The 24,155-nt window shown below is 39.9% G+C and overlaps 2 protein-coding genes across 7 annotated transcripts in view; one reads left to right on the top strand and one right to left on the bottom strand.

Annotated features, from left to right (window-relative positions):
• Nucleotides 1-582: 582 nt before the first annotated feature.
• Nucleotides 583-19,986, bottom strand: MFAP3 (microfibril associated protein 3). Of its 2 annotated transcripts, XM_059174107.1 has the most exons (4): nt 19,825-19,986; nt 18,542-18,715; nt 8,163-8,627; nt 583-4,937 (listed from the first exon to the last, which is right to left on the bottom strand). In XM_059174107.1, the coding sequence occupies exons 3-4, from the start codon at nt 8,455-8,457 to the stop codon at nt 4,144-4,146; spliced, it is 1,089 nt and encodes a 362-aa protein (XP_059030090.1). In that variant the 5' UTR covers nt 8,458-8,627; nt 18,542-18,715; nt 19,825-19,986; the 3' UTR covers nt 583-4,143. The 2 variants fall into 2 exon arrangements, with proteins under 2 accessions (XP_059030090.1, XP_059030091.1); XM_059174108.1 differs by lacking the exon at nt 18,542-18,715 and having other exon boundaries at nt 19,825-19,976.
• Nucleotides 19,895-24,155, top strand: part of FAM114A2 (family with sequence similarity 114 member A2) — a 34,522-nt gene continuing 30,261 nt past the window's right edge. Inside the window, exon 1 of one of the 5 annotated variants that reach the window (XM_059174103.1) lies at nt 19,895-19,958. The gene's annotated coding sequence lies outside the window, so the exon portion shown is untranslated. Of the gene's footprint in view, nt 19,980-20,083; nt 20,238-20,296; nt 20,559-24,155 lie in introns of those variants that run through there. The other 4 variants (XM_059174104.1, XM_059174105.1, XM_059174106.1 and 1 more) reach the window with 4 other exon arrangements.

Below are 24,155 nucleotides of genomic sequence, written 5' to 3'. Positions count from 1 at the left end.
CACAGCTAGCAGTGTTTGCTGATGTGTTACTTTGTTGAACGCCCATGTTAAATTTGTGAGATAGGTATCATCACCTCCATTCTCAAGTCCAAAGAGGCCAAGTCACATTTATACATGGCTAGCGGTGGAATCGTGACTCCAAAGTCCAGTGATCTTTTGCCATAGGGACAAAGAAACTAGGTTTTCATTCTAAGAATGAAAGATCCGTGATTTTTAGGTGATGAGTTGTAGCGTTACCTGTTCCCTTTGCCTGTCTCCTGAGTTCCTGTGCTTTTCCATCATCGCCCTTCACTCCCATGGCACTGCCGGCCTTTGCTCATACTTCAGGTACCCCTCCTACATGCCAAATCTCATCAGACTTTATATACTAATTGTTTTTTCCAAAACATGTGCTAAATCCTCTTTAGGCCTTTGCCAGGAATGCTCTCCCTCAGAAGTGAAAACCTGATGCACTTGGGCCTGCTTACTGCCTCCTCATGGTAACTGTGGGCAAGACATCCATCTCAGTACGGCCCATAGCACCAAAAACATACGGATGCTCGCTAATTATCTACAAAATAAAAATGCGCAGCCATGGAAGAATCCAAGTTGAATTCAAATTTACTCCTGTTTGAAATCGTTAACATAAAATTCCATCACAATAGAAATGAATATATACTCAGTAGATTTCAGACAAATGAAATAATAGTCCACTGAACATTCGATAAATATATTCAAGCATGACTTTTTTTTAAAAGAAAGGACAAAATCATAATGAAAGTGTTCATTAGAATGGTGACCATTTAAATGTCACCTGAACCATACCAAATAACACTCACTTTTATGAAATGTGTTGAGAACCTAGGAGTTTATGTATAAAGCTGAGCATTTTCAAAATTCCTGGGCTAGATAAGACAAGGTTGTGTTCTCTTACCGATGACTCAGGAGATACATACTTGTGTTGTAAGTGCTGGTGTGTGGAGACAGGGCTAGCACCCATGACTGGCTGTGCTCTGGAAAACAAGCATGCCATGCTCCCATGCTATTCTGGGACCCGGGAGACAGAGTCTGATCTGGGGTAAAACTACATGCAGGTTGTGGAGAGGAATGCACCAAGGGGTTCATGAGGCTGGAGGACCAAATAGAAAGCAGCGTGCTTTGACTTCAAAATGCATGTCAAGCGAGGCAAAGAAGGAACTTCTCACAACTATTTCAGATCAGCAACTCCTAAGGTAATTTATACCAGGGTAGTTAGGAGAAACACAAATGCTCATTGGTCCTGAATCAAGAATTTAACTATCAGAACAGATGCGACTTTGAGGATAGGCTTATTAAACTACCTAAAACTCAAGTCAGGTATCAGCTCAAAAGATGCCTGTCCTGGTATCAGCTGGCAAGGAAATCTATAAAAATGTTTACATATGTATTTTTGGTAAATTTATTTCACAAAGCCACCGTTTCATTTCATAAGGACAATAAGGCTCATTAAGTTACAATACAAAATTTATAAATGAGATGACAGGACTATTGAAACACATTTGCTGAGTAAAGGCATTTTTACTAACTATAAAACCCAGTGAAACAGAAGATTAATTACACCACAGTTATTGTCAAAAGACTTTTAGACTGTAGGTTAAGTTCAAAAGGTTAAGGATTTTATAAAAACGATAACATGAAACTATTAATTATATATGAAAAGTATTTGATTAGATACAGAAAATAATAATGTGTGGTTTTCTTCCTCTTGGAAACTAGTTTCAGAAAGTAACACCATCTCCAATTAAATTTTGACTACTGTAATTCTTTATCAGTGGCACCTTAAACTGGAAAATTAAAAATAATCCAGTTATTTTGGCCTCCAAATTAAGTCACCATTATGTTTCTGAAGTAATTCAACCAGGACACACTGGAGTAGTCTATAGTTACACAGTATCATGCAAGCTTAGATTTTTTTCATTAGTTCTTCTATTTTTCTGAAATCCCATTTCCAAGGACTCTGACCTTTCGATATGTTTACCTAAGGTTCCAAACACTCATGTCCATTGTGAGAATGTGGGATAAATCCATTTTCTTTAATGTGAGAAGCTACATTCCAAGAAATGACCCTGAACTCACTACACTGGGACAGGGTTGGAACTACTACCTAAAGATCTGAGGGATCGTCAGGGAACAGACCTCAGACAAGAGATTTTTAGCATTTTCAATTTTTTAAGAGAAACAGCCTGGGAAGAGAAAAAGTGTTCTGTAATCTAGGGTATGGTGAAGAGCCCTTGCTCTCATAGCTAACCGTATGAAAACATTATTCCTTAAAGACACACAGGTCTACGAGCCAAGGCAAGCTTTGGTTAAATGATTGGTAGCTTTTGTTTGGCTCTGGAGGTTTCCATGGAAACAGCCTGAGAGACAGAAAAGGCAGCATTATCATCTTTATCCATAATGCCATCTGATAAAACTGCACACTGATTCATTCATGCTCTCCAGAAGAGATGTATTACTTGCGATAAGCCTGGACAAAGGGAGGTGTGAGCTCTACCTGGTTATGTTCTCTATTTCCTTGCCTTCCTCTATTTGAAACCTTAAATTATAATCCTCATAAAACCACTTCTGAGCATTTCCCTCAGGAACCTCTAGTTCAAGTAAGGCTTCAATAATCAGAAGCCAAATGAAGAAACATCAAGCACCAAATGGAGCTCCACTGCCAACTTCTTAAAAATCATATGACACCAAGCTTCCTGTAGCTGAAGAAATTATTCTGAAGAATATTTACAATTCTATTATACATCAGGCCTCAGCCAGGCAAGAAATACTGTCTTAAGTGTTCATTATTCATAGTTGACTCAGGTGGCATCATCCATAATTTTTCTCCCTCTCTATATCTAGAACATTTGTGTGTGAATATAAACCTATGTACTGGTACCTATCTCTATGCCTATATATTTAATATATTCATATATACCACACACCATTACCTAATCTCAGTTCAGGTTAGTGCGTTTAAGAGAGACCACAAAAGCAGCCCTAGCTCAGAATTCTATATCTGAAGTACACAGAAATAAAAACCTTAACAACAAAATATAAACAAAATAAACCAGTTAATGAGGCATGCAGCCTTTAGCACCATATTAATGATCAAGGAGGCCAAGAATATTGACAGAAGTCTAAAGATGAACCCAGCTCTGAGTTTTCCCCCTGGAATAGGATCCCAAACACAGAAACCTCTTATGAAGTCCAGTACTTTCAAAAACGGAAAGCCTGAGAAATTCTATTAACAGAAATGTCAAAAATCCATGATTTGCCAGAGATAGATGATTTGACATTGTTTCTTATTCTAGAAGCACTGAAGACATTATTCCTTAAGAACAAACTGCTCACTTTTGGAGATCAGTTGGGAAATCAATGCCAGTTCAATGAACTAAATGGTACTTCAGTAAGTTAAAAAGACATGATATATCCCCCCAAAGGACCAGTTTATTCATGGAAAATAGTTTATTAATGAGCAGTTAGCTCCCTGATTAACTGTGTAACAACACAGACACTGGCTACACTAAAGAGACCCACCCTAGCACATATAATTGCACACTCCACATGGCAAAACATCTGAAAACCACGCATACCTCTATGCACTATGGCATATATCACAAAATAAAGTCTCAGCTTGATCCTTTCCATAAGAAGGGACTTAAAGCCTAAGAAAGGGTTTACTTCAAGATGTGCTGATGATTTCTGGCGTTTAACGGGGACAGGTAAGAAGTTACAGGGCTAGAAATGACTTACCATCTAATGCAAATCCCTTATCTTACTGGTGGGAAAACTGAGGCCTCCAGGTAAGAGGCAGCCCTAAGCACTGGAAGAACCATGACCAGAAGAGAAGCCATGGAACTGTTAGTGTGGTACTTTGTTCATTATGTTTCTCTCTCAAGCTTCTTTAAATCTTATTGTCATTTAATCAAGCTCGAGGAAAATGACTGAGAAATATCAGATATGAAAAACACTGAATTTTTACAAAGATTTTGGCAATAATTCACATTCTGATGTGCTTAATATTAATGAGGGGGAAACCCCAGTTATCTTTTGGTAAAGATGTTATTTCCTGCATGAAACAGGTTCCTTTTGTTTCATTTGGTGCTCTCCAGTGAGAGCTGTTTTTGTAGGTACTGGCAGAGCTCACAACTGATGGCTTTCATATGTCCCATCTTTGGAGTAAGAGTTTGATTCAGCAGATCCTATGTCATCAGGTGGGCTGAAATGATTGCTGTCTTGAGAATCTGTATCAATACTTTTGGTTTCCGACTGAAGGTGGACAGAAACCTGAACTGCTATCTCCTGGCCTTGTTCATTCAGAGAACCATCATCCGAATCTCCTCCTGGTGAATTACTCCGGCCCATCCCTGGGTTAATGACATAGATGCCACCTTGAGCATTCAAGGCAGGTCTCTCTTTAATTCTTTCTCCCATGTCATCAGGGTCATCCATTCGCACAGCCTCAAACATCTCCTCAACGAAGGCCCGACAGTTTAGAATAAGGGGTGGAAGAGGGACGCTTCTGGCCAGTTCTTCAATGTAACGGGCAAACTCCATGGTCTTAAACTGTGTGACTTTGGCGAGCTCCAGAGTCTTGGCTGAGGTGATGATGGGGATGCGCTTTGCGATCTCAAAAGCCTTCTGAAGCTTCTCAGCTCCTTCAGTCCTGAAGAATTCATTGATAGCCTTCTCGGTCTTACGAAGATGGCTGCTCATCATGCAGAGCCGTGTGACATTCAAGATGAGGGTGATTATAAAGGCAATCAGGCACACAATCATGTAGTAGACACTCATGTCTCCCGAGGTGAAGATAACACGCAGGGTGACAGAGTAGGAGGCACGAATTGGAGACGTGACGAAACATGTATAGAGCCCTCGGTCATCAAAGACCACACTGGTGATATTCAGGAAGTTATCAGAAACCAACCATTTTCCACCTGATAACCCAACAGAAATAAAAAAATTACAGCATAAAGAATACTATTACTGAATAAGCCAACTGCCTTACTGTAAATTTGCCACCTCTTCATGAGAGTACTTTAACTCATCTCTTAGCTTCTTCTACTTGTTTGCATCATGGAAGAAAGGGCAGACTTTTATGTCCAGAGTAGGAATTTAAACAGTCTGGACGTTAAAAGGAAATATTCTTCTCTGACATGAACCATAGCTACATTTCATGGCTAGACATAACAAGCTTTTCAGGGAGATAGGTATGTCTATATGATGCTATGTGGCCAATCTTTAAAAAAAAAAAAAAGTGTGTGTATTTGTGTGTGTGTGTGTACACACTACAACTCTGACCTATAAATTTTCATATCTTAGAAGGAAATGCCTTAGAAATACCAAATAAGGGTTTTTTTCTGGGGTAATGGGTTGAGTGATTTATGTTTTCTTATTTAACTGTATTTGTTTACTTTTGATAAGAAGAGACAAAAATGAACAAAACAAAACAAAACAAACAACCCTACCAATTTAGTTGAATTTAGTTCAACTACTAACTGGTTCATCATGCATGGGTTGCACATTTAATTTGTTTTCTTAGAAAAGGTTTGTTGATGTTATATTGATTTTCTGGCAAGAGTAACTAAAGCACAAGCCAAAAGGTATGTGTCACAAGTCAGGGCAAACAAGCTGCCCGGCAAAGAGAATAAAGTTGCCCTTAAGATGCCTAAAGGATCTCTGGGTTCTGTTTTAAAACTAAGACACGCTGCCTGTCTTCCTTATACAAAGGTACCTGCACTCAGGGAACATGTACACAAGAGTATGAAAAGCAAAGCCTATGCACCACCCACCTTGATTCAAGACCCTTTAGTAACTTGGCTCTGCCCACGCAATTCTGTTTGTGGTCAATTCTCAGTATATCCTGTACTTTAACTACAAAAGTCATTCAAAGATGGGATGGACAGGCTAACCTGGGATACAGGCAGAGTCCCAATGACTAGAGGTGTTGTCCTGGAGGAAGCTGGGGGACTGCTTGTTAAGCACCACCTGAGCGCCTAATCTTAAGAAGCTGAAGTTAAGAAATCTTCAAGATCTCTTTCATCCCTGAGATTCTATGGTTCTGGATAATTTTAATGGTACACCCATGAGTAAGCATTCTGGATTGTGTCCATTTTTACTGTCATCAAAATTTATCTGAATTCTATAGTTACATTTAAGAGCCATCTCTTCACTAATGTAAAAACAAAGAGGAAAATATATAATTATGGAATATATTCATTATTCCACAAGCTTCTGTTCTATGAATATGGAGCTACGGAAAGGCTTTCCTATGAATCCAAGGTATGATGAAGTACATACACTCCATTCATCAACCACTGTACTACCACCGCAATGTAAACTCTCTAGCTTACTTGCTGCTAATAGCTCAAGATTTATGAACCTTATACTAGACTGACAGGCTCTTTAAACTCCTCTCACTGGAGATTCATAAAATTTAATGCAGTTTACTAGAGCTGCTACTGAAAGCATCATTGATAGATGTTAGTGGTTTTCAAATTAAAGGCAAAAAGGAAGATGAAACTGCCATTCCACTTGGTTGGTCTCATCCTAACCAAGGCTTTGTTGATGTGGTCAGTCTGTAATGATCACACCGACTAAATAATTCAAATCTCAGATATGTTTGGTCAGGATCCTAGAGCCCAAAGGAAATAAGAATTGAGATCATTGAGTCCAAATGTGAAACCCCAAGTCACATTCAAAATAAATATTCTGGGCACTACTCTAGAGATTCTGACTCAAAAGATCCATATTCTTAAGAAGCTGATTAAAAATATTCTGTTCTGGGCGCCTGGGTGGCTCAGTGGGTTAAGCCGCTGCCTTCGGCTCAGGTCATGATCTCGGAGTCCTGGGATCGAGTCCCGCATCGGGCTCTCTGCTCGGCAGAGAGCCTGCTTCCCTCTCTCTCTCTCTGGCTGCCTCTCTGTCTACTTGTGATTTCTGTCAAATTAATAAATAAAATCTTTAAAAAAAAAATAAAATAAAATAAATATAAAAATATTCTGTTCTAACAACTTAAACTCTTAAAACCCCTGGTGGCCAGTTAACTCAGTTTATACAAAGTTAAAACGTTTAGCATACACTTTAGAAGAAAACACCATCTGTCTCCTTTTCTGTTTTCCATTCTAATATGAATAACCAAATATGCTTTGTATTCTAAGAGGTTAGACTATCTTTCTAGCAAAAAGGGCAAGAAGGGCCTTTCCTGAAAGTGTAGCTTAGGAGTATACCAGAATTGAATCTTTATCCCATTGATTTTTCACGGTGTTTTCTTTTTGAGGTACTTTAATACAAGTAGTCTTTAAAGTTTTCTAGCAGAATATTAGTTATGGAAATAATGTTCTGATTAGGATGTGTTCACAGGTTCACAAACAGCAAAATCAAATAAAGGCCTGTCAAAAAGGAGACCTTGGTGCATTATTATGTTTGGGTGATTTTTAAGACTGAGAGGCAAAGGTATAAGAGAAGCTCTCCTGTTTCAAGTTAATTAAGGTATAGCATAGAAAAAAAAAAATTGTGCTGGAAGCGTTTAAAGAGCTCCTTCTCAGTGCCCTTCTAATTCTCAGATGGACTTAAAGTTTTATGCACAGAGATAAAATCTTTTAAAAACCATCCTGGGGAAAAACAAAACAAAACACATCCTGGATTTCCTCTAAAATTTTTAGTGACTCATTTCCAAACAAAATTTTAAAATTTATGAGAAATTTACTTAAGTCTAGCCACAACCCTTCCTCCTGTGTTCACAAAGGGCCATCACCCTGTATGTCAGCCTTCCTCCTGTGTTCACAAAGGGCCATTCACATTATAGCCTAGGTGAATGGGGTTGTGCAGTACACAGCCTGCACAGCTGTCTGCAGCAGTCCTGACGGAGTCTACCTTCAATGAAGAAGGAAACCAGCTCACCAGCAGGAGAGACAATAGCTTCCTGTCATCATGTGAACACCTTTTAAATTTATAACTATTCTATTTCTTTCTTCTTCTGGTTAAGTAATTATAATTATTTTGCTTTTTCTCATAGTTATAACATTCCAGGCTTTTCAAAATTTTTAACCATCCTCTGGCACATCATCATTGAGATTCCTTGTTGCATATGCCATCAAACCAAGGAGACAGAAGTAATAGGAAACGAGTAACCTTGATTAATTATACCCTGGCATAGTTACCTCTGCCTCTGCCATCCAGCTGCTGTCCTTTTGAGTTGTACCAATGGACATCTTCATAGTGGTTGACTGTGAGAAGACACTCGAGTGAAACACTAGTTCCCTCTTTGGCTATGATGACATCATCCCCTGAGTGGGAACCTGCTGAGAGCTCAAAGCTTGGAGGAAATGATGAATTGAAGGAACTATGATTTGTTCCCCGGGGGGCTATTTGGTTGAAGCTTACATCTTCCAAAACAAAAGCTGCTGGGAAAGTAACACTCAACACTAAAGTGAACAGATAACAATGTGGCTTCATGGAAAAATGGAAGGAAATTTTGTTTAGGTTTGGAGAACTCAAAAGCTTGTATTCTATAACAGGAGCACGGTGGGTAATTTATTGCTTGATACTGGGAGTTTTCCAAAAAAGTGGGAGATTCAGGCGTATTCTGAAATCTTCAAGATTAAAAGATGTGAGTGGAGACCAACCTAAAAGAAAGCCAGATATAAAGTTTAACCAACAAAGACTCATAATGGGGTGAAAGTTTTATGTTCTAGAAATGAATAGATGTGAAATTGATTAGAATAATTGGTGCTGACATCAGGGAGCAAAAGAAAAAGAACGCCACCTAAAAATCTCACAAAGTAGAAAGAGCACTGAATTAGGAAACAGCAGACAGACCTAGATTCTCCCAGCTGTGCTACTAACAAGTTTTAAGACCTTGGCAAGTAGCATTCTCCCTTGGCCGTTTTCTCATCTGTCAAATGAGAGACTAGATGAGACCTCTCTAAAGACTCTTCTAGTTCTGAAAGACTATGATTCTATTTTATTCTGACAAATCTTATGCAACAGGGATTCAATGAAGGCTAAAATATTTAGCTTAACGATCTTTTATTTCAACCTGCACCATTACCATCTGTTATTATGTCAATAATGTAAATCAACTGATACATCATGATCATAACCACGGAGCTCAAAATTTGAGCAATCCAAGTATATAATGTATTAGCTTTAAATAATGCATGGATACTTGAGGTAGTTTTCTGTTTGTCTTATTATCAGAAAGAAAACTGCACTACTATATACACATGAACAGTTATTGACTTCTGAGGCTTTAGAACCCCCCTCTTGAAGAAGGCTGTTGGACAAAAGCATTTTCCGTTAACACTTTCTTCAGTATCAAGAGACAAAATACAGTATTTTTAAGTTTGTGAGAACACCAAATTTTAGCTCAAAGTCTGCAAAATCAGCCCAGGGAGGAACTGACATCTTCTATGTCTAGTTGGTAGAAATGCAAATATAAACCACAGGGAAAGAGTGCCAGACAGATAAAATACCACGAAAAAAGAACAAAATATCCCAGCATAAGAGTTTATGTGATTATGATCATCTTCCTGGTAATTTGATTCCTCTTTTAAATCACTGACTCTCAAAGAAAAATTTCAAGTTCTATTTCTGTAAAAGATAGGATGAAATGCCTAGCTTTATTTCCTATAATGGCCCCAAATAATTAGTTTTGGAAATGACTCGCCTTTGTACTTACATGAAGGCTGCTTGATCACAGAACATAAAAAGCAGTGGATCATTGTATTTAGCCATTAAATCCCTCAAAGTCTGAATCACAGTAAGCTGTAAATGTCATTTAATTTTCATTAGCCCTTGAAAGGATGGTTGAATGATAATAATAATCTTCTTTATCTTGCTATATCTTTAAAATAAAAGAGTGGACTATTTAGAATAAACAAAAGACTTCAGACTTTGTTATACATAGTTGATTGAACACATGTGTTTATTTCTATTTCCTCCCCAAACCCAACTAAAATGACACTAAAGGAAACAAAGAACTTGGGCATTGGCGGGGATTTCAGAAATGATCTAACTCATTCACTTTACAGTGACTTGCTCCTTTTAATTATACTGTATGTTAGTAGGGAATCCTGGCCTCTATTGGGCCAGAGTGGCGAGTGGAAACAATGGAAAGAAAACTTAGTAAATAAATGACTGCCATAAGCCAGGCACCATGCTTGGAGCTTGACACATATAAACTCCTAAGTTCTTTTTCAGTACAATATATATAGTTGGTGGAAAAAACTTTTGTCCTTTATTCTAGACTGCTGCTTCCCAAGTGTGAGAGGACATGACCGTGCTGAAAAGTGCTCTTCCTTAGAATTTCGATAATGAGTTCCTGTAGCTGTATCCTGTAGCTGTATCCAAGTCAGCATTTTCCCAGTTTCATTCATTTCTTCTATTGGCATGATTTTTTTTTTGTTGTTGCTTTTTATTAAGTCAACTCATTATTTTACTTTAATACATTTATTTCAAAAGGGAAGTCTATATTACATCTGTAAATATAAGTAACTGTACACAGAAATATGATGAAAACAAAGCAATGTCATTAACTGCTGTCTGCTAAAGGCTCTGAGCTGGGGGCCTCCTCTCTGTCAGGAAAACAAAAATAAAACAAATAAACCACCCACAACTCTACTTTATTCGAATACTACCTCATTTCTTTTTCTTTTTTTTTTTTTTTAAGATTTTATTTATTTATTTGACAGACAGAGATCACAAGTAGGCAGAGAGGCAGGCATAGAGAGAGAGAAGGAAGCAGACTCCCTGCTGAGCAGAGAGCCCGATGCGGGGCTCGATTCCAGGACTCTGGGATCATGACCTGAGCCGAAGGCAGAGGCTTTAACCCACTGAGCCACCCAGGCGCCCCATACTACCTCATTTCTTAACCTACCCCATCATCCTCTTCTTCCCTACCTATTCCACCACTGGAATACTATACTATACTATTCCAGTGGTGGAATAGGTTAGGGAAGTGCAACTATACTGTTGCTCTACTTCAAAACTGTGGTTTTGACCACAGTTTTATTATTTCAATTCATTTCATTTCATTTCATTTCATTTCATTTCAGAGAGGGAGTGTGCACGTGAGCAGGGAAGGCGCAGAGGGAGAGGGAGAAAGAATCTCAAGCAGGCTCCACACTCAGCTGGAAGCCCTAAGCAGGGCTCAATCTTGACCTGAGCCGAAATCAAGACCTGGACGCTTGGGGCGCCTGGTTGGCTCAGTGGGTTAAAGACTCTGCCTTGGGCTCAGGTCGTGATCCCAGGGTCCTGGGATCGAGCCCCGCATCGGGCTCTCTGCTCAGCAGGGAGCCTGCTTCCTTCTCTCTCTCTCTGCCTGCCTCTCTGTCTACTTGTGATCTCTGTCAAATAAATTTTAAAAAATCTAAAAAAAAACCAAAACTTGGACGCTTAACTTACTGAGCCACCCAGGAGCCCCAGAACAACAATTTTAGACTAGCAGTTATACATTTTCATTTATACTATACTGAGCACTTTCTATCTGCCAACCTATTGTATGAGGACACTGTCTCTGCCTTCATGGAGCTAAGTCTGGCAGAGGACACAGACACTAACTAAAAACACATGCAAAATATGGTAACTGCTGCCTGAAGTAAAGTACAGGACACTACGGTAGTGCTAAATATCGGGAGCAGCCTGTGTCACAGACAGCCGCCTTGAGAAAGTGAAGTTGCAACAGTACTTGAGGGATAAATAGGAATCGAGAATGGAAGAGAAGTGTCCTAGTAAGGGGACAGAGGAAAAAGCAGAGATATTACTGGTTAGGAGGTGTTCAGGAAAAAAAAGCTACAAATCTGGTAATGAGAAGGGGTGGCCAGAGCGCTGGGAATGATTCCGCATCTGGAGGGGAGCAGTCTGGGCCAACAGCACATCTGGAGGTGGACTTTGGAAGTGGAGTGGGAGGCAGAAGTGAGTGAAGGAGATAGCTGTGCAACAAGAAGAGGTCAAAGAATGTGGAGGCTCAAGAGTCGGAATGGGAATGCCTACCAAGATCAAGGCAGCTAGAGAAGACATCGGAAATAGAAAAAATGGACTTTCTCTCCCTGCTGAGATGCAGGAGCTTTGGAAGAATAAACAGCCTCCATATGAGAGGGCTGTGGGGCAAGTGGGGTCCTGGCAATGTTGCTGCTGTGTGGAATTCCCTCGTACAGCTTCCCAGAGTCTCCTCTCAAGTCCTGGCTCTCCCTCCCACGCGGTCCAGAGGATACCTGGACGCTGGCTGCCTTTTCCCCACACTTCCGGTAGCTGTCACCATTACACTACTCACTGGCTCTGGGATGTGCTGCTCTGTACTGCTCGGAGGTCCACCCCATCTCACCTAGGAGTTCCTAAAGCATAGGGGCTATATTTTTTGTTGCTATACTTCAAAACTAGCACATGTTCAATAAATATTTACTCATGGAAATTAGTTTAAATCTGATAAAGCATGTGATATACCTTTGTAAAGTGAAGAATGTTATGCAGTAGGGATTATAATTATTCAAACTGACATGCATTTACTAGTGCTTATTATATTGGGACAGCCAATGCTAACGATCTCCAGAGAACTTTAGAGGCATAATGCCGAAAGGCAGTCCTTGAGTCAACCCCAACTCCCCAAATCTTCATTCACCATCTTGTCCTAGAAAATAATAGTGGGGATAAATGATTACCAAGCCCAGGTTGACTACTAATACCCAGGGAGCTTGTTAAAAATATACATTCCTGTGATCCACACTAGCCCTAGTGAATAAGAATCTCCGGACTTGGACTTCGGAATTTATGGTGTTAATTAGCTCCTTGGATGATTCTGAGGCCGAGGGTCCATGGATTGGCACCCAGAGACTCTGACTATCTATACTTCCTTATTTCCTCTCCAATAGCACTGCAGACTGTCTGAACACTTCTAAGAAGAGAGAACTATCACTCACATTCCATTCTGGACTTAGATTACTCTGGATCAGGGGAATTGTAGGCCTCTGAGAAAGGCAGGGTAGCAGAGAAGTTCAAGGTACAATCCTTAGAGCCAGATTTCCTGGATTTGAATCTGATGGACTTTAATCAGCCTTGCAACTTTTATAAATGACTTAATCTTCCTGTGCCTCAGTCCCCTCATCTTTAAAATAGGGCAAATAATAGTGCCTGTTCTATAGGACTGTTGTGAGGTTTGAAGGAAACTGTATAAAACACAGGGTCTGGCAGCAGTAATCACTGAATAACCTTTACTTATTATTGTTGATTGTCCTTTTAGACACTTTAAAAATCTACATCTGACAATAAAACCATTATTTACGATAAACAGAACACCTCCACTGAGAATACTATGCAACCATTTAAAAATCTTTGAGGGGAGAAATTATTAATTTCAATCTGTAATTTAAAATTTTATATTTTTCTTTTGCTCATTGCAAATAAGTAATATGGATCAAACAGGCACTGTAAACTGAAGTAGGGAGTCCAACCATGATATATTACACTGTTTGTGTGAATTCTGAGTTCATGGTAAATAATCTTTGTTGTGATGTGCCTAACTTACCTTTCCCTTTTTTGAGATCTACCTCTATGTTCTGGGGCCCAGGAGGAAGTCAACCTTTTGCCAACTGAACTAATCAGAAGCTTTGATATTGTAATTTGGATTTGGACACAGTGGGTTAGGGCCATTTGAGAAAGAGAAGGAGCTGAGGCGGTTAGGTTCGGGCCACATATAAAGAGAAGCAGAGACATGGGACCACAGGGATGCAGAAGGGAAAGAGAGGGTGAAAAGAAGAGAGGGGAATGGAAAGTAGAAGGAGGGAGTGGGAGGGGAGCAGAGGGGAGGAGAGAGAGACTCACTAAAGTGCTGCTCTGGCTCTTCATAGAATTCTACTTCCTCCCTCCAATATGACTTTTCTTTTCTTTTTTTTTTTTTTTTTTAAAGAAATAAACATCTTTATACAATTTCATTAAAAATTAAAACCACAAAAATTAAGACAATGTAAAAACAAGAAAGGAAATGGAATAATGGTTAGGTAGGAGAAAAAAGATTAGGTTTGCAAAAGTGACTAAATTGTGGCTGTTACTACCAGGCAATCCTCATCATGGATTTCCACTTCCTCTCCTCCTTATCCACCAGAGTGCGGTGCACAAACTACCCAAAGGGTCAAGACTTGCGGTTCCTATTCTGTAGAGACACAACCATTTGCCTCTACTAGAAGTTTAAAGGAGTCTACAAGACAGGGTTTAGAAAAATACTATGAACACTTTTAAACTGCTCTTAGGTCAAAGGTGGCAGAAGTAGCCTGGTACACTGATTTTATGCCAGAAGGACAACAGGTCTTATATTATCCTCCAGTCAATAAAAGGAAGGCTCAGCCTGGGCACTTTGTACTCATACCATGGACATCCCAAACACAAAAGACTTCTAGTCTGAACTCCTGAAACACAATCCACTTGCAAATAAGAGACTGGTAAGCAAATGGGAGAGAAAACAGTGGTGAAGGTATGGGTCCGAGAAAGTGACAAAGTGACAGAAAACTGAGTGAAGGAACAAATCACCCTTGGAATCAGAATAGGTCTTCCTAGTCTTCCTAAATTTATTCTTCCTAAATTTCCTTGTGTCAGGATCAGTTTGCTACTTTCAACAAAAATTACATTGACTATATCCATTCTGTTCAAGCTGGTGTAATAATTTCCAAACAGCTCAGCTAAATCAGGGGCCCATCATGCTGAAGATGAAGTAATGGGTGCTGCAAGGGATGCCCAAGGTATTAGGATACTGTTTCATACCTCAGGAATTTACACACTAGTTTTGGGGCTTTCCATAATAGTATCATGCCTCCTAATTTTTTTTTTTTTTAAAGTAGGCTCCACGTTCAATGTGGAGCTTGAACTCACGACCCTGAGATCAATAGCTGTGAGCTCTACCAACTGAGACAGCTATTTCTTAATGCTGCAGCTGACATCTGAGGCTAAAAGGAAGGAGTTCAAAAAGGAAAATCAAAGTGCGACCTTATAAACAGTTAAAAAGGGCTATGCTAAACTTGTGGGTGAAGTTACTTGGTAGAATGTTTTATTACCTTTCTTCAGCATTAATAAGAATAACAGAAAAGTGATACTCAAATTTAATCCAACTCCTTTTTCATCTTTTAGGTACAATAAAACACAAGCTCTTCTAGGATCATGAATAATCAGAAATGTAGATGATTTTACCCGATAGAACCATTCTAAATATTGGCTATATCATAAGAAAAATAAAGAATGAAACAAAGAACAAAGAAAAGCCCCTAAGCTGTCATCCCTAACAGATTGCCTTGTTGCTGTTCCTGCCAACTTTAGAGAGAAGAAATATTTCCATTCAGCTCCAATTCTCAACAGAAGTAAATAAGGAAGTAATGTAGCTGATTTCCGTGCTCATGGCTCAATGTTAAGTTGGCTGAGGAAACTGCTGTTTGCAGAAATAGTTGTGGGATAATACAAAGTGGGGAAAAACACGGATACCCAGATGGTACTGCTTTCAAGTATACTGGGATATTAATGCTTTATTCCCCATAATTAAATGTGTTCTAGGTTGTATTTACAGCTCATCTACTTTTCTCTGCCTGCACTGTTATACTTGGAAAATGGAGAAGATCCCTCATGGCTGGCACACAAATGGACCAAAGTGGCATTCTAACTTGGCAAGGGGGAGAAAAAGCAAATGAAGAGCAGATTGTTACTACTCCTCCATTCTTTGCAAAGAACAAACATAAAACTCTTCTGATTATACTCAAGCATTATTATAGAGATCTGAACCATAAAAAGGTTAGTAATACCCCAAAAGACATCACCATTTTGAGCATCATTTTCTGAAAAGTTCCTAATTAAAATAGCCCTTACACTCCCAGTAGTATCTTAGAACCATCACACACTTCATATCTCGCATATGGGTGCTGAGCTCAAACTTCAACATATTTTCTGAAAAACACCTTTTTCTGTATTTACTGGAGCTTTGTTTTAAACTCAGGATCATTTCCTATAACTGTGCCTTATACCCTTTTGCCATATGCATTTACTGCAGCTACTGAATGCAAATGATAAAAATACCTACTTGATATAGGATGTAATGGGTCTAGATTTATGATCTCCTTACCCACTTTTTTTCCCTCTATAGTCTAAAAAATTAAACTCAGTATAACTAAAACAGAACTTCTCATCCTCACCTTCAGATCTATTTGTCTAGTATATACATATCTTGGATGATAGCAACACATATAGTTCCTTAGTTTTACAAGATCAAAGTTACAGGATCATCAAGGCTTCTTGGTCAGGAGCATGGAGTGAAGGGCCTGATCCTATTCCTGGATGAAGCCGTGGGTTTGTGAGGCCTTAGTTTGCACATCTACTGAATAAGGTTATTAGCAGGAATGACCTCATAGGCTAGTTACAAGCATTAGATGAACTAATGTGGGTACATTATAAATACATGCTATTGTTATTATTATTCTACTTCCTAGATGCTTTTCAATTAAATCATACTGTGTCCCCACCCTAGTCACAGTCCTTTTACATTACCTGCACACCACACTATTCTTCTAATTTCTAAATGGGTCTCACTAATTCCAACTATACCTCAACACCACTCCTCTAATAACTGGTCCTAAACACAAATCCAAGAAAGTCATTATGATTTAAGGATCTATTGATTTTCCACTGCCCAAGAGATAAGCTTCAAATTTTGGTCAGGCATCATAATTTCCAGGAAGGTTCAACTGGTAGAACAGAAATAGCCGGAGGAAGCCCAGTGGTGTCTGTGAGCAGAATAATTGCTTGTTGAATTGAAGGAAGGAATGGATCTAGAAGTTTAGTCTTCAGTTACACCTGTTACCAATTAGCTATGATCCGTTTCTTCATCTAGAGGCTGATTATCATTATCATTCCCTTCTTTGCTTAAATCTTACAATCTTCCCAGTTTTCTGTCATGGCTCAAAGCCTTAACTACACTTGTTTTACTGTAATCTCTCCAAATGACTTTTTACTTTAAAGTTCTGGTTCTAATTGTCCCTTTTGTTAGAAACTTCCTGCTCCTCGCCACAAATCTTCCTGTGGAAATTCCACCCTCTCTAGAGTATCAAACTCAAATTTCACTTTATTCAAGAGTCTAAAAACTTTTTCAGTCTTTGGCATAGGACTGGATTAAACGATCTGAATTCAGATGCTCATCAACCTGGCCATTAGAAAGGTACTTGCCACAAACTTCTTGCTGATTTTCCAGAGTCTCAGTCTCTGGAAAGTGTTAATGGAAACTTTTGAAGATATGGAAATATAGCTTTTATGTATAAAATTTCAGTGGGGAAAACACTCTAGAGTGAATATGACCTTTAACTGGCTTTCTCAAATTGTAACTTTTGAAAACATACCAAATTAAACTGTGGTGCTTGTTAAAGATGAATATTTCTTGGTCCCATGTGGGCTTACTGATGTGGCATCTCTAAGGGAAAGGCCTGGGCATTGGCTTTTTAATGTGCATATAGTTTTAATGACTTACAAATCAAGCCCGTATTTCCTTCGATTGTCCTAACAATATTGAAATCCAGTGATTCTCAAAGTGTGGTACAGAGGCCCCTGGGGTCTTTGAGACTTTTTCAAAATGATTTTCATAATAATACCAGAATCTTATTTTCCTTTACACTCTCATTCTCACACAATGTGGTGCAATCTTCCAGATGCTATGGATGAGTGCTACTACAAAAGAATGAACGCAGGAGATATGAGAATCTAGCTATCTTCTATTAAACCAGATATTCAAAAGACTTATAAAAATGTCATTCTTTATCTTTTTTATTTTGGGGGGAGGGAGGGGGGATGGGGAGAGAAAGAGAAAAAGAAAAAGTTGGGGGGGGTGGTTGGGGAAGGGCAGAAGGAAATGGAGAGAATCTTAAGTCGACTCCATGCCTAGCACCGAGCCTGAAGTGGGCTGAGATCATGACCTGAGCTGAAATCAAGAGTCAGACTCTTAACTGACTGAGCCACGTATGTGCCCCAAACAATGCCATTCTTAATGATTATTTTTGTTTTGGGAAATATTCTTCATAGAAATGCTACCCATGTTAACACATAATGAATTTATTATCATATGTAAATTTTTGAAAGTGGTTTTGATACCTAAAATGGTAAACACTGATAGATCTAAGAAACACGCACTAACTCCCTGGTGTTCTCAGTACGTTTCAAAAGGGTAATGAGATCCTGAGACCAAAACGTTCAAAAACTGCTGCTATAATTATTATCAACAGCATTTTAAATATAAGATTAAGACACAGTTAAGTGACTTACCAGAGATTCCATATTTAAGCCCCCAATTCTATGTAAGTTCCATTAGCACAGAATACCAGAGGAAACTACCTATTTTATAATTATACAGTTTTTTTTTTTTTGAATAGGCATTTTTAACAAGCTACCAGATGACAGTGATGCCCTTAAGTGTGGAGAAGCACCATGAAAAGCAAAGGAAACTATCTGAAGGGTTTTAGGAAGTGACAATTATTACATATGAACATTGAGAAGATAATCCTGAAGGCAACAGATGGAGTTGGCATACCTGGGTTCTTAAAATACCAAATCCCTGGGGCACCAGTGTGGCTCAGTCGTTAGGCATCTGCCTTCTGCTCGGGTGGTGGTCCTGGGGTCCTGTAATCGAGCCACTCTGCTGGGAGGGAAGCCTGCTTCTCCCTCTCCCACACTTCCTGGTTGTATTCCTTCTCCCGCTGTCTCTCTGTCAAATAAATAAATAAAATCTTTAAAAGAAAAAAAAAAAAGACCAATCCCTTTTCTTCTCTGGGACTGTTTTTCACAACTGTACAGTGAAGGTATCTCTAATGTCTCTTTCTGGCTTTCAATCCAGGTTTCATGCATTCTCATTGCTCAAAGACAACTTAAGGGATGCATCTTTCTGATGGTCAGTTTTAATCTTAAAATCATAAATAAGAGCACACCACTCTTCCCCACAGAAACCTTCAATGGTTTCCCATTGTTCTCCAAATAGAAGTCCAGCTCCTTGTCCTGCTCATAGACACTGCAAGATCTGGCCCATTGAAGCCTCTGGTCTCATCCTCCTTCCTCTTTTTGCACCAGTAATAGTGGCCTTTTTTCTTTCCCTTGACCTTGCTAAGTTTCTTACCACTGTTAAGGCCCGGTTATTCCTTCTGCCTGGAATGCTCTCCTCAAGATTTTCCTAAGGATTAGTCCCTCACTTTGTTCCATTACTTTATGCTGTTTAATTTTCTTTAAAGTACTCACTAACATCTCCCCCCCCCCCGCTATTTTGTTTATTGTTTCTTTTTATTTTTTAAAAAAGGTTTTATTTATTTGTCAGAGAGAAAGAGCGCGAGAGAATGAGCGAGCACTAGCAAGGGGGGAAGGGGCAGAGAGAGAGAGGGAGAAGCAGGTTCCCCGCTGAGCAGGGAGCCCGATGTGGGGCTGCATCCCCACACACTGGGATCATGACCTGAGCCCAACGCACAGGCTTAACCGACTGAGCCACTCAGGCCTTCCCCGCCCCCTCCTCCCTCAGCTACTATTTCAGATAATAGTGTTTGCTTGTTGACTTGTTTACAGTCTGCCGCGAACCAGAATGTCAAGTACCTGGGAGCAGGGCCAGGGGCGGCTTGTAAGCCGGTGTGTCCCGGGCCCCCAGGGAAATGCCTAGCAAGTAGCCGATGCTCAGGAAACCGACGATGGGTGAACTGCAGCTCAAGCCTGGCCTTCAAAAACGGCCGGGGGTATCCTAGCTCCCTTCATGTTGGCCCCCGACCCATCGGCTCAAACCCACGTCTTGGCACCCCGAGTACGTTCTCGCACGACCCCAACAGAATCCCCACTTACCAGACTGGCAGCTCAGTTCCTTCTGGCCTGAGCGGGGGCTTGACCCGGAAGTGCGCTCGAGTAGGCGGGACCGCCTCGCACGGAAGAAGTACTTCCGGGGCATTAGGAGCGGCTCTTCGGCGACTGTGGCGGCGGTGAGGGTGGCGGTGGGCTAGGTGCGGGGCTGCCTGCGAGGAGGCTGGGGAGGTGCGGGGGCTCGGGACTCGGGGCCTGCGGGCCCAGGAGGCTGGGGAGGAGGAGGAGGCCGTCTAGGGCTGGGCGGCTGACAACTCCCGGCTGGAGGCTGGAAAGCGCTTTGGTTATTGAAGCGTTACGTTTGTGTGAGGAATTCTAGTTGTCAGCGTTGGAGAAGTTGGGAGCTCTTCCTGACCTCTGGTGTCCCGTTTGAGACCTGGTCTTGTATGTGGAAAGAAGTGAGAGCGCCTGTTTGTTCGCCTAGAGCCGTACTAATAACGACAGTAATGACACGACCACCTCCTCCGTCCTAAAGCCCCTGTTACCTCTTGGAGGCTGTGTGCCAGCCTCCGTTCCCAGCCCCTCGCGTACCTCAGGTGCTGGAATCCTTGTAGGAGCCCTGCCAGGCGGGCGTGCTAGCCCCGTGTTACAGTTGAGGAAGCGGGGAAGCAGCTAGGGGAACCGACTTCCTCGCAGTTACGGCCGTCAGGAAAAGTTGGAAGAAAGTCCGATTCCGGAGCCCGTGTACTTAGCTGCTACACTAAACCCCCTGCATTTTGGTAACTGTGTGGCTGGAAGTTCCCAAGGAAAATGGGGGAGGGGGTATATGTACATATAAATGTGTGCGTTTTTATTTTTAAGAAACAGGACTCAGCCGTTTAATTTTGTGTCCGTTCCTGGAGTCTTCCCACTCCAACGAAAATAACATACACTCACTACAGGATACTTGGAAAACTTACAAAAACCTTAAATACTGCGATTCCGTATACCTGAAATTTATTCCTTTTTTGTTGTTGCTTTTCCTGTTAGAGAATGAATCCGTTGAGAACAGCCATTATAATAATGAAAGTGACGGTAATGATAATAGGAACAGCCACCACCTTTCCACCTACCCTAATGTCTAGCGCATTCTAGATGCTCATTAAATCTTTGGTGCACAAATGAAGGAATAGACGCAGTGCTTAATATTTTGGAATATGCCCTTCCAGTCTTTTATAAAATCATATTAGTTATTTATGGAATATGTATATTATATATATTACACAGTAGTTGCCCCTTATTTATGGGTGATATTTTCCAAGATGTGAGATGATAAAATGCCGATGAGGTGAATGATATAGACACTGTGATGTAGCATTAGGCTGCTGTTGACCTTCTGAAAACACCTCAGAAAGAGGATCATTTGCTTCCAGACTGTGGATGACCACCTGTACCTGAAACCTTAGATAAGGGGGACTGCTGTATATAGTATACTACTTATAAAATATATATTATTATGTTGTAATTTAGGAAGAGCATATAAGGAAAGTGAAATGATAGTGTAAAAAGAGTACATATTTATTTAGCCACAGAAAACATTGATTGAACTTTACACAAGAAATGTGTAGTCTTTTCTCTTAGGTTCTTGGAGTAAATGGGGCAGAAATTGTCATAAATTTATTTTTAATCTCCAAAACTTGGGTACATAGTAGGTATTCAAAAAATGTTTGCAAATGAATGAGTATTTCAAAGTTGGTGTGTATATGTGTGGGTAGTTTCATCTGAATTTTTTTCTGTGTGTTTTGGTAATGTATAATGTATGTATGTCATATACCCATATGATCTGGGCTCCATGGTGCTGTGTAAATCTATCTTTCTAGGCTTATGGCTTTTCATCATTCTCCCTGCTATATTAACTACTGTTATTTGTCGATATTCCATGTCTGTCCATTCCATTCACACTTCTTCCCATGTGTCGTTTCCACACTTTTGAATTTTCTCATTGGCACCTTCTCCTGCCAAAATCCCAAGTGCCCTTCAAGGTAGGTGTTGCAAGCTCACATGTATACTTGGGCTGATCAGGTAACAAATGAGCCACGTAGGTTTAGGTGGAGATTACAGAGAACTAGAGAACATTATCCTGTCTAAAAAGGCCCAGCAACTCTTTGGTTTGAGCTGATTATTACCATGTTAAAAGTGGGCCCAGTGTTACCAGATATTTCAATTTTACTAGAGAAGTTGAAAGTCTGTATTTATGTATGAAGTCTGATTTTTAAAAAAAATTTTTTTTCAGGATTTTATTTATTTGAGAGAGAGAGACTGAGAAAGCATGAGTGGAGAGAGGGGTAGAGGGAGAAGGAGAAGCAGACTTCCACGGAGCAGGGAGCCAGATGTGGTGCTTGATCCCAGGATTCTGAGATCATGACCTGAGCTGAAGGCAGTTGCTCAACCGACTGAGCCATCCAGTCTCCCTTGAAGTCTGATTTTTAAATGTTAGCAAATGATATAAAAGTTTGAACACTGTGCAGGCCAAATAACATTTAAAGGCTGGATTTAGCAGTCACATTCTCAGTTTATGGCCATTATTTTTTTGCTATTTCAGATACTTTGTGCGTGAATCCTATTCTCTGATTCCAGCAGACTTCTTTTCTGTTCTTTTAGCATTTTATATATACCTCACTTCTAATGCTATTTCAAAGGTGCCTTTTGTTTTTGTTTTGAGAGGGAGAGAAGGAGGGGGAGAGGCAGAGGCAGGAGTGGGAGAAAGAGAATCTTAAGCAGGTTCCATACCCAGCATGGAATCTGACTCGGGGCTTGGTCTCACAACCCTGAGATATGACCTGAGTGGACATCAAGAGTCAGATGCTTAACTGACTGAGCTACCTCAGTGCACCTGTTGAGCTGCCTTAGTTCCTTTTTTTTTTTTTTTTTTTTTTTTTAGCTGCCTTAGTTCTTAATATGTCTTTCTCTTCTGTACACTGGAAACATTTGATGGCTTGGATTGGGTCTAATACTGCACTTGGTAAATATCGGGATAAAATACATGCTTATATATACCTGAGTCTTTGGTATATATGCATTTATTTCTCCTTTGGTTATCTTTATTTCTCCTCTACTTGGTTGTCTTAGAAACCAGCATCTGCGTCTTGTAAAAACAACAGTGATATCTTGGCTTTAATTGCTAAAGAGCTGTACTTACGGAAGGGACTGAATTGGTTAGCGTTGCTACTCAAAAGCTGGTTTGATTTAGATTCTATCTGATAGCTTAAATTTTAAAATTTAATTTATAAATTGAGATAAAAGTAATGACTAAGATTTTTTAATAAGTCAATAAAAGGAAAAATTGATAAATTGGACCTCATTGAACTGAAAAACTTTTGCTCTGTTAAGAAGATGAAAAGATAAGCTATAGGCTGGGATAAAATGTTTGCAAACCATGTATCTGACAAAGGACTTGAATCTAGAATTTATAAAGAGCTCTCAAAACAGAAGAAAAAAAAAACAAAGAAAATGAGCAAAAGATTCAAATAGGTATTTCACTGAAAGGGATATACAGGTGGCAAGCACATGAGAAGATGTTATATATCAAAAGCCATTATAAAAATACAGTTTAAAGCCACAGCGAGATTATTACAGAATCGCTCAAAAAAGAACCACCAAATGGTGGTGAGAATGCTGAGAAACTTGATCACTCATACTTCACTGATGGTGATGTAAAATGGAAAGGGTAGCAGTTCTTCAAAACTGGCTAAGTACTTAACATGATCCAGAAGCTGCACTCTTGGTCATTTATTTCAGAGAAATGAAAGCTTATGTTTCAACAAAAACCCATAAATTAATGTTCATAGCCATTTTATTTGTAATAGTTCCAAACTGGGAATAGCCGAGATGTCCTTCAGTGTGTAAGTGGTAAAACAAATCCATCCATACCAAGGGCTACCGCTCAGCAAAAAAGGGAAGAAACTATTGATAAAACAACTTGGATGGATCTTGAGGCACTTATGCTGGGTGAAAACAGTTGATCTCAAAAGGTTACATATTGTATGAATCCATTTACATAACATCTTGCATGGAGATGGAAAGCAGATTGCTGTGTGGTGGTAGTGGGAGGTGGGTGGGGAGATACGGCTGAAAAAGGACAACACAAGGGATCCTTCTGATTGAACTCTTCTGTCTCCTGAGTGTGGTGATGGTCACACAAATCTATACGTATGATAAAATTTCATAGAGCTAAATACCCACACCTGAGCACCTGTAAAACTAATGAAATCTGAAGAGGCTAATGGGTTGTATCAATTTCCTGGTTGTCATATTACACAGTGGTTACAGTGGTCATTGCCCTTGGAGGCACCTGGGTGGAAGATACACAGATCTGTCTGTATTTCTTACACCTGCAT

This window comes from Mustela lutreola, chromosome 5, assembly GCF_030435805.1.
Source record: "Mustela lutreola isolate mMusLut2 chromosome 5, mMusLut2.pri, whole genome shotgun sequence".
Taxonomy (NCBI): Eukaryota; Metazoa; Chordata; class Mammalia; order Carnivora; family Mustelidae; genus Mustela; species Mustela lutreola.
Note: the sequence above shows the minus strand (reverse complement) of the source record. Positions and strands in the feature narration are given on the sequence as shown.

What these genes read in the sequence shown, in the direction of transcription:
- MFAP3 (XM_059174107.1), bottom strand. Translation starts at nt 8,457, where the DNA reads ATGAAGCCACATTGTTATCTGTTCACTTTAGTGTTGAGTGTTACTTTC. An exon ending in GCTGGATGGCAGAGGCAGAG is followed by an intron (nt 4,938 to 8,162) that starts GTAACTATGCCA and finishes TTGGGTTATCAG; the next exon opens with GTGGAAAATGGTTGGTTTCT.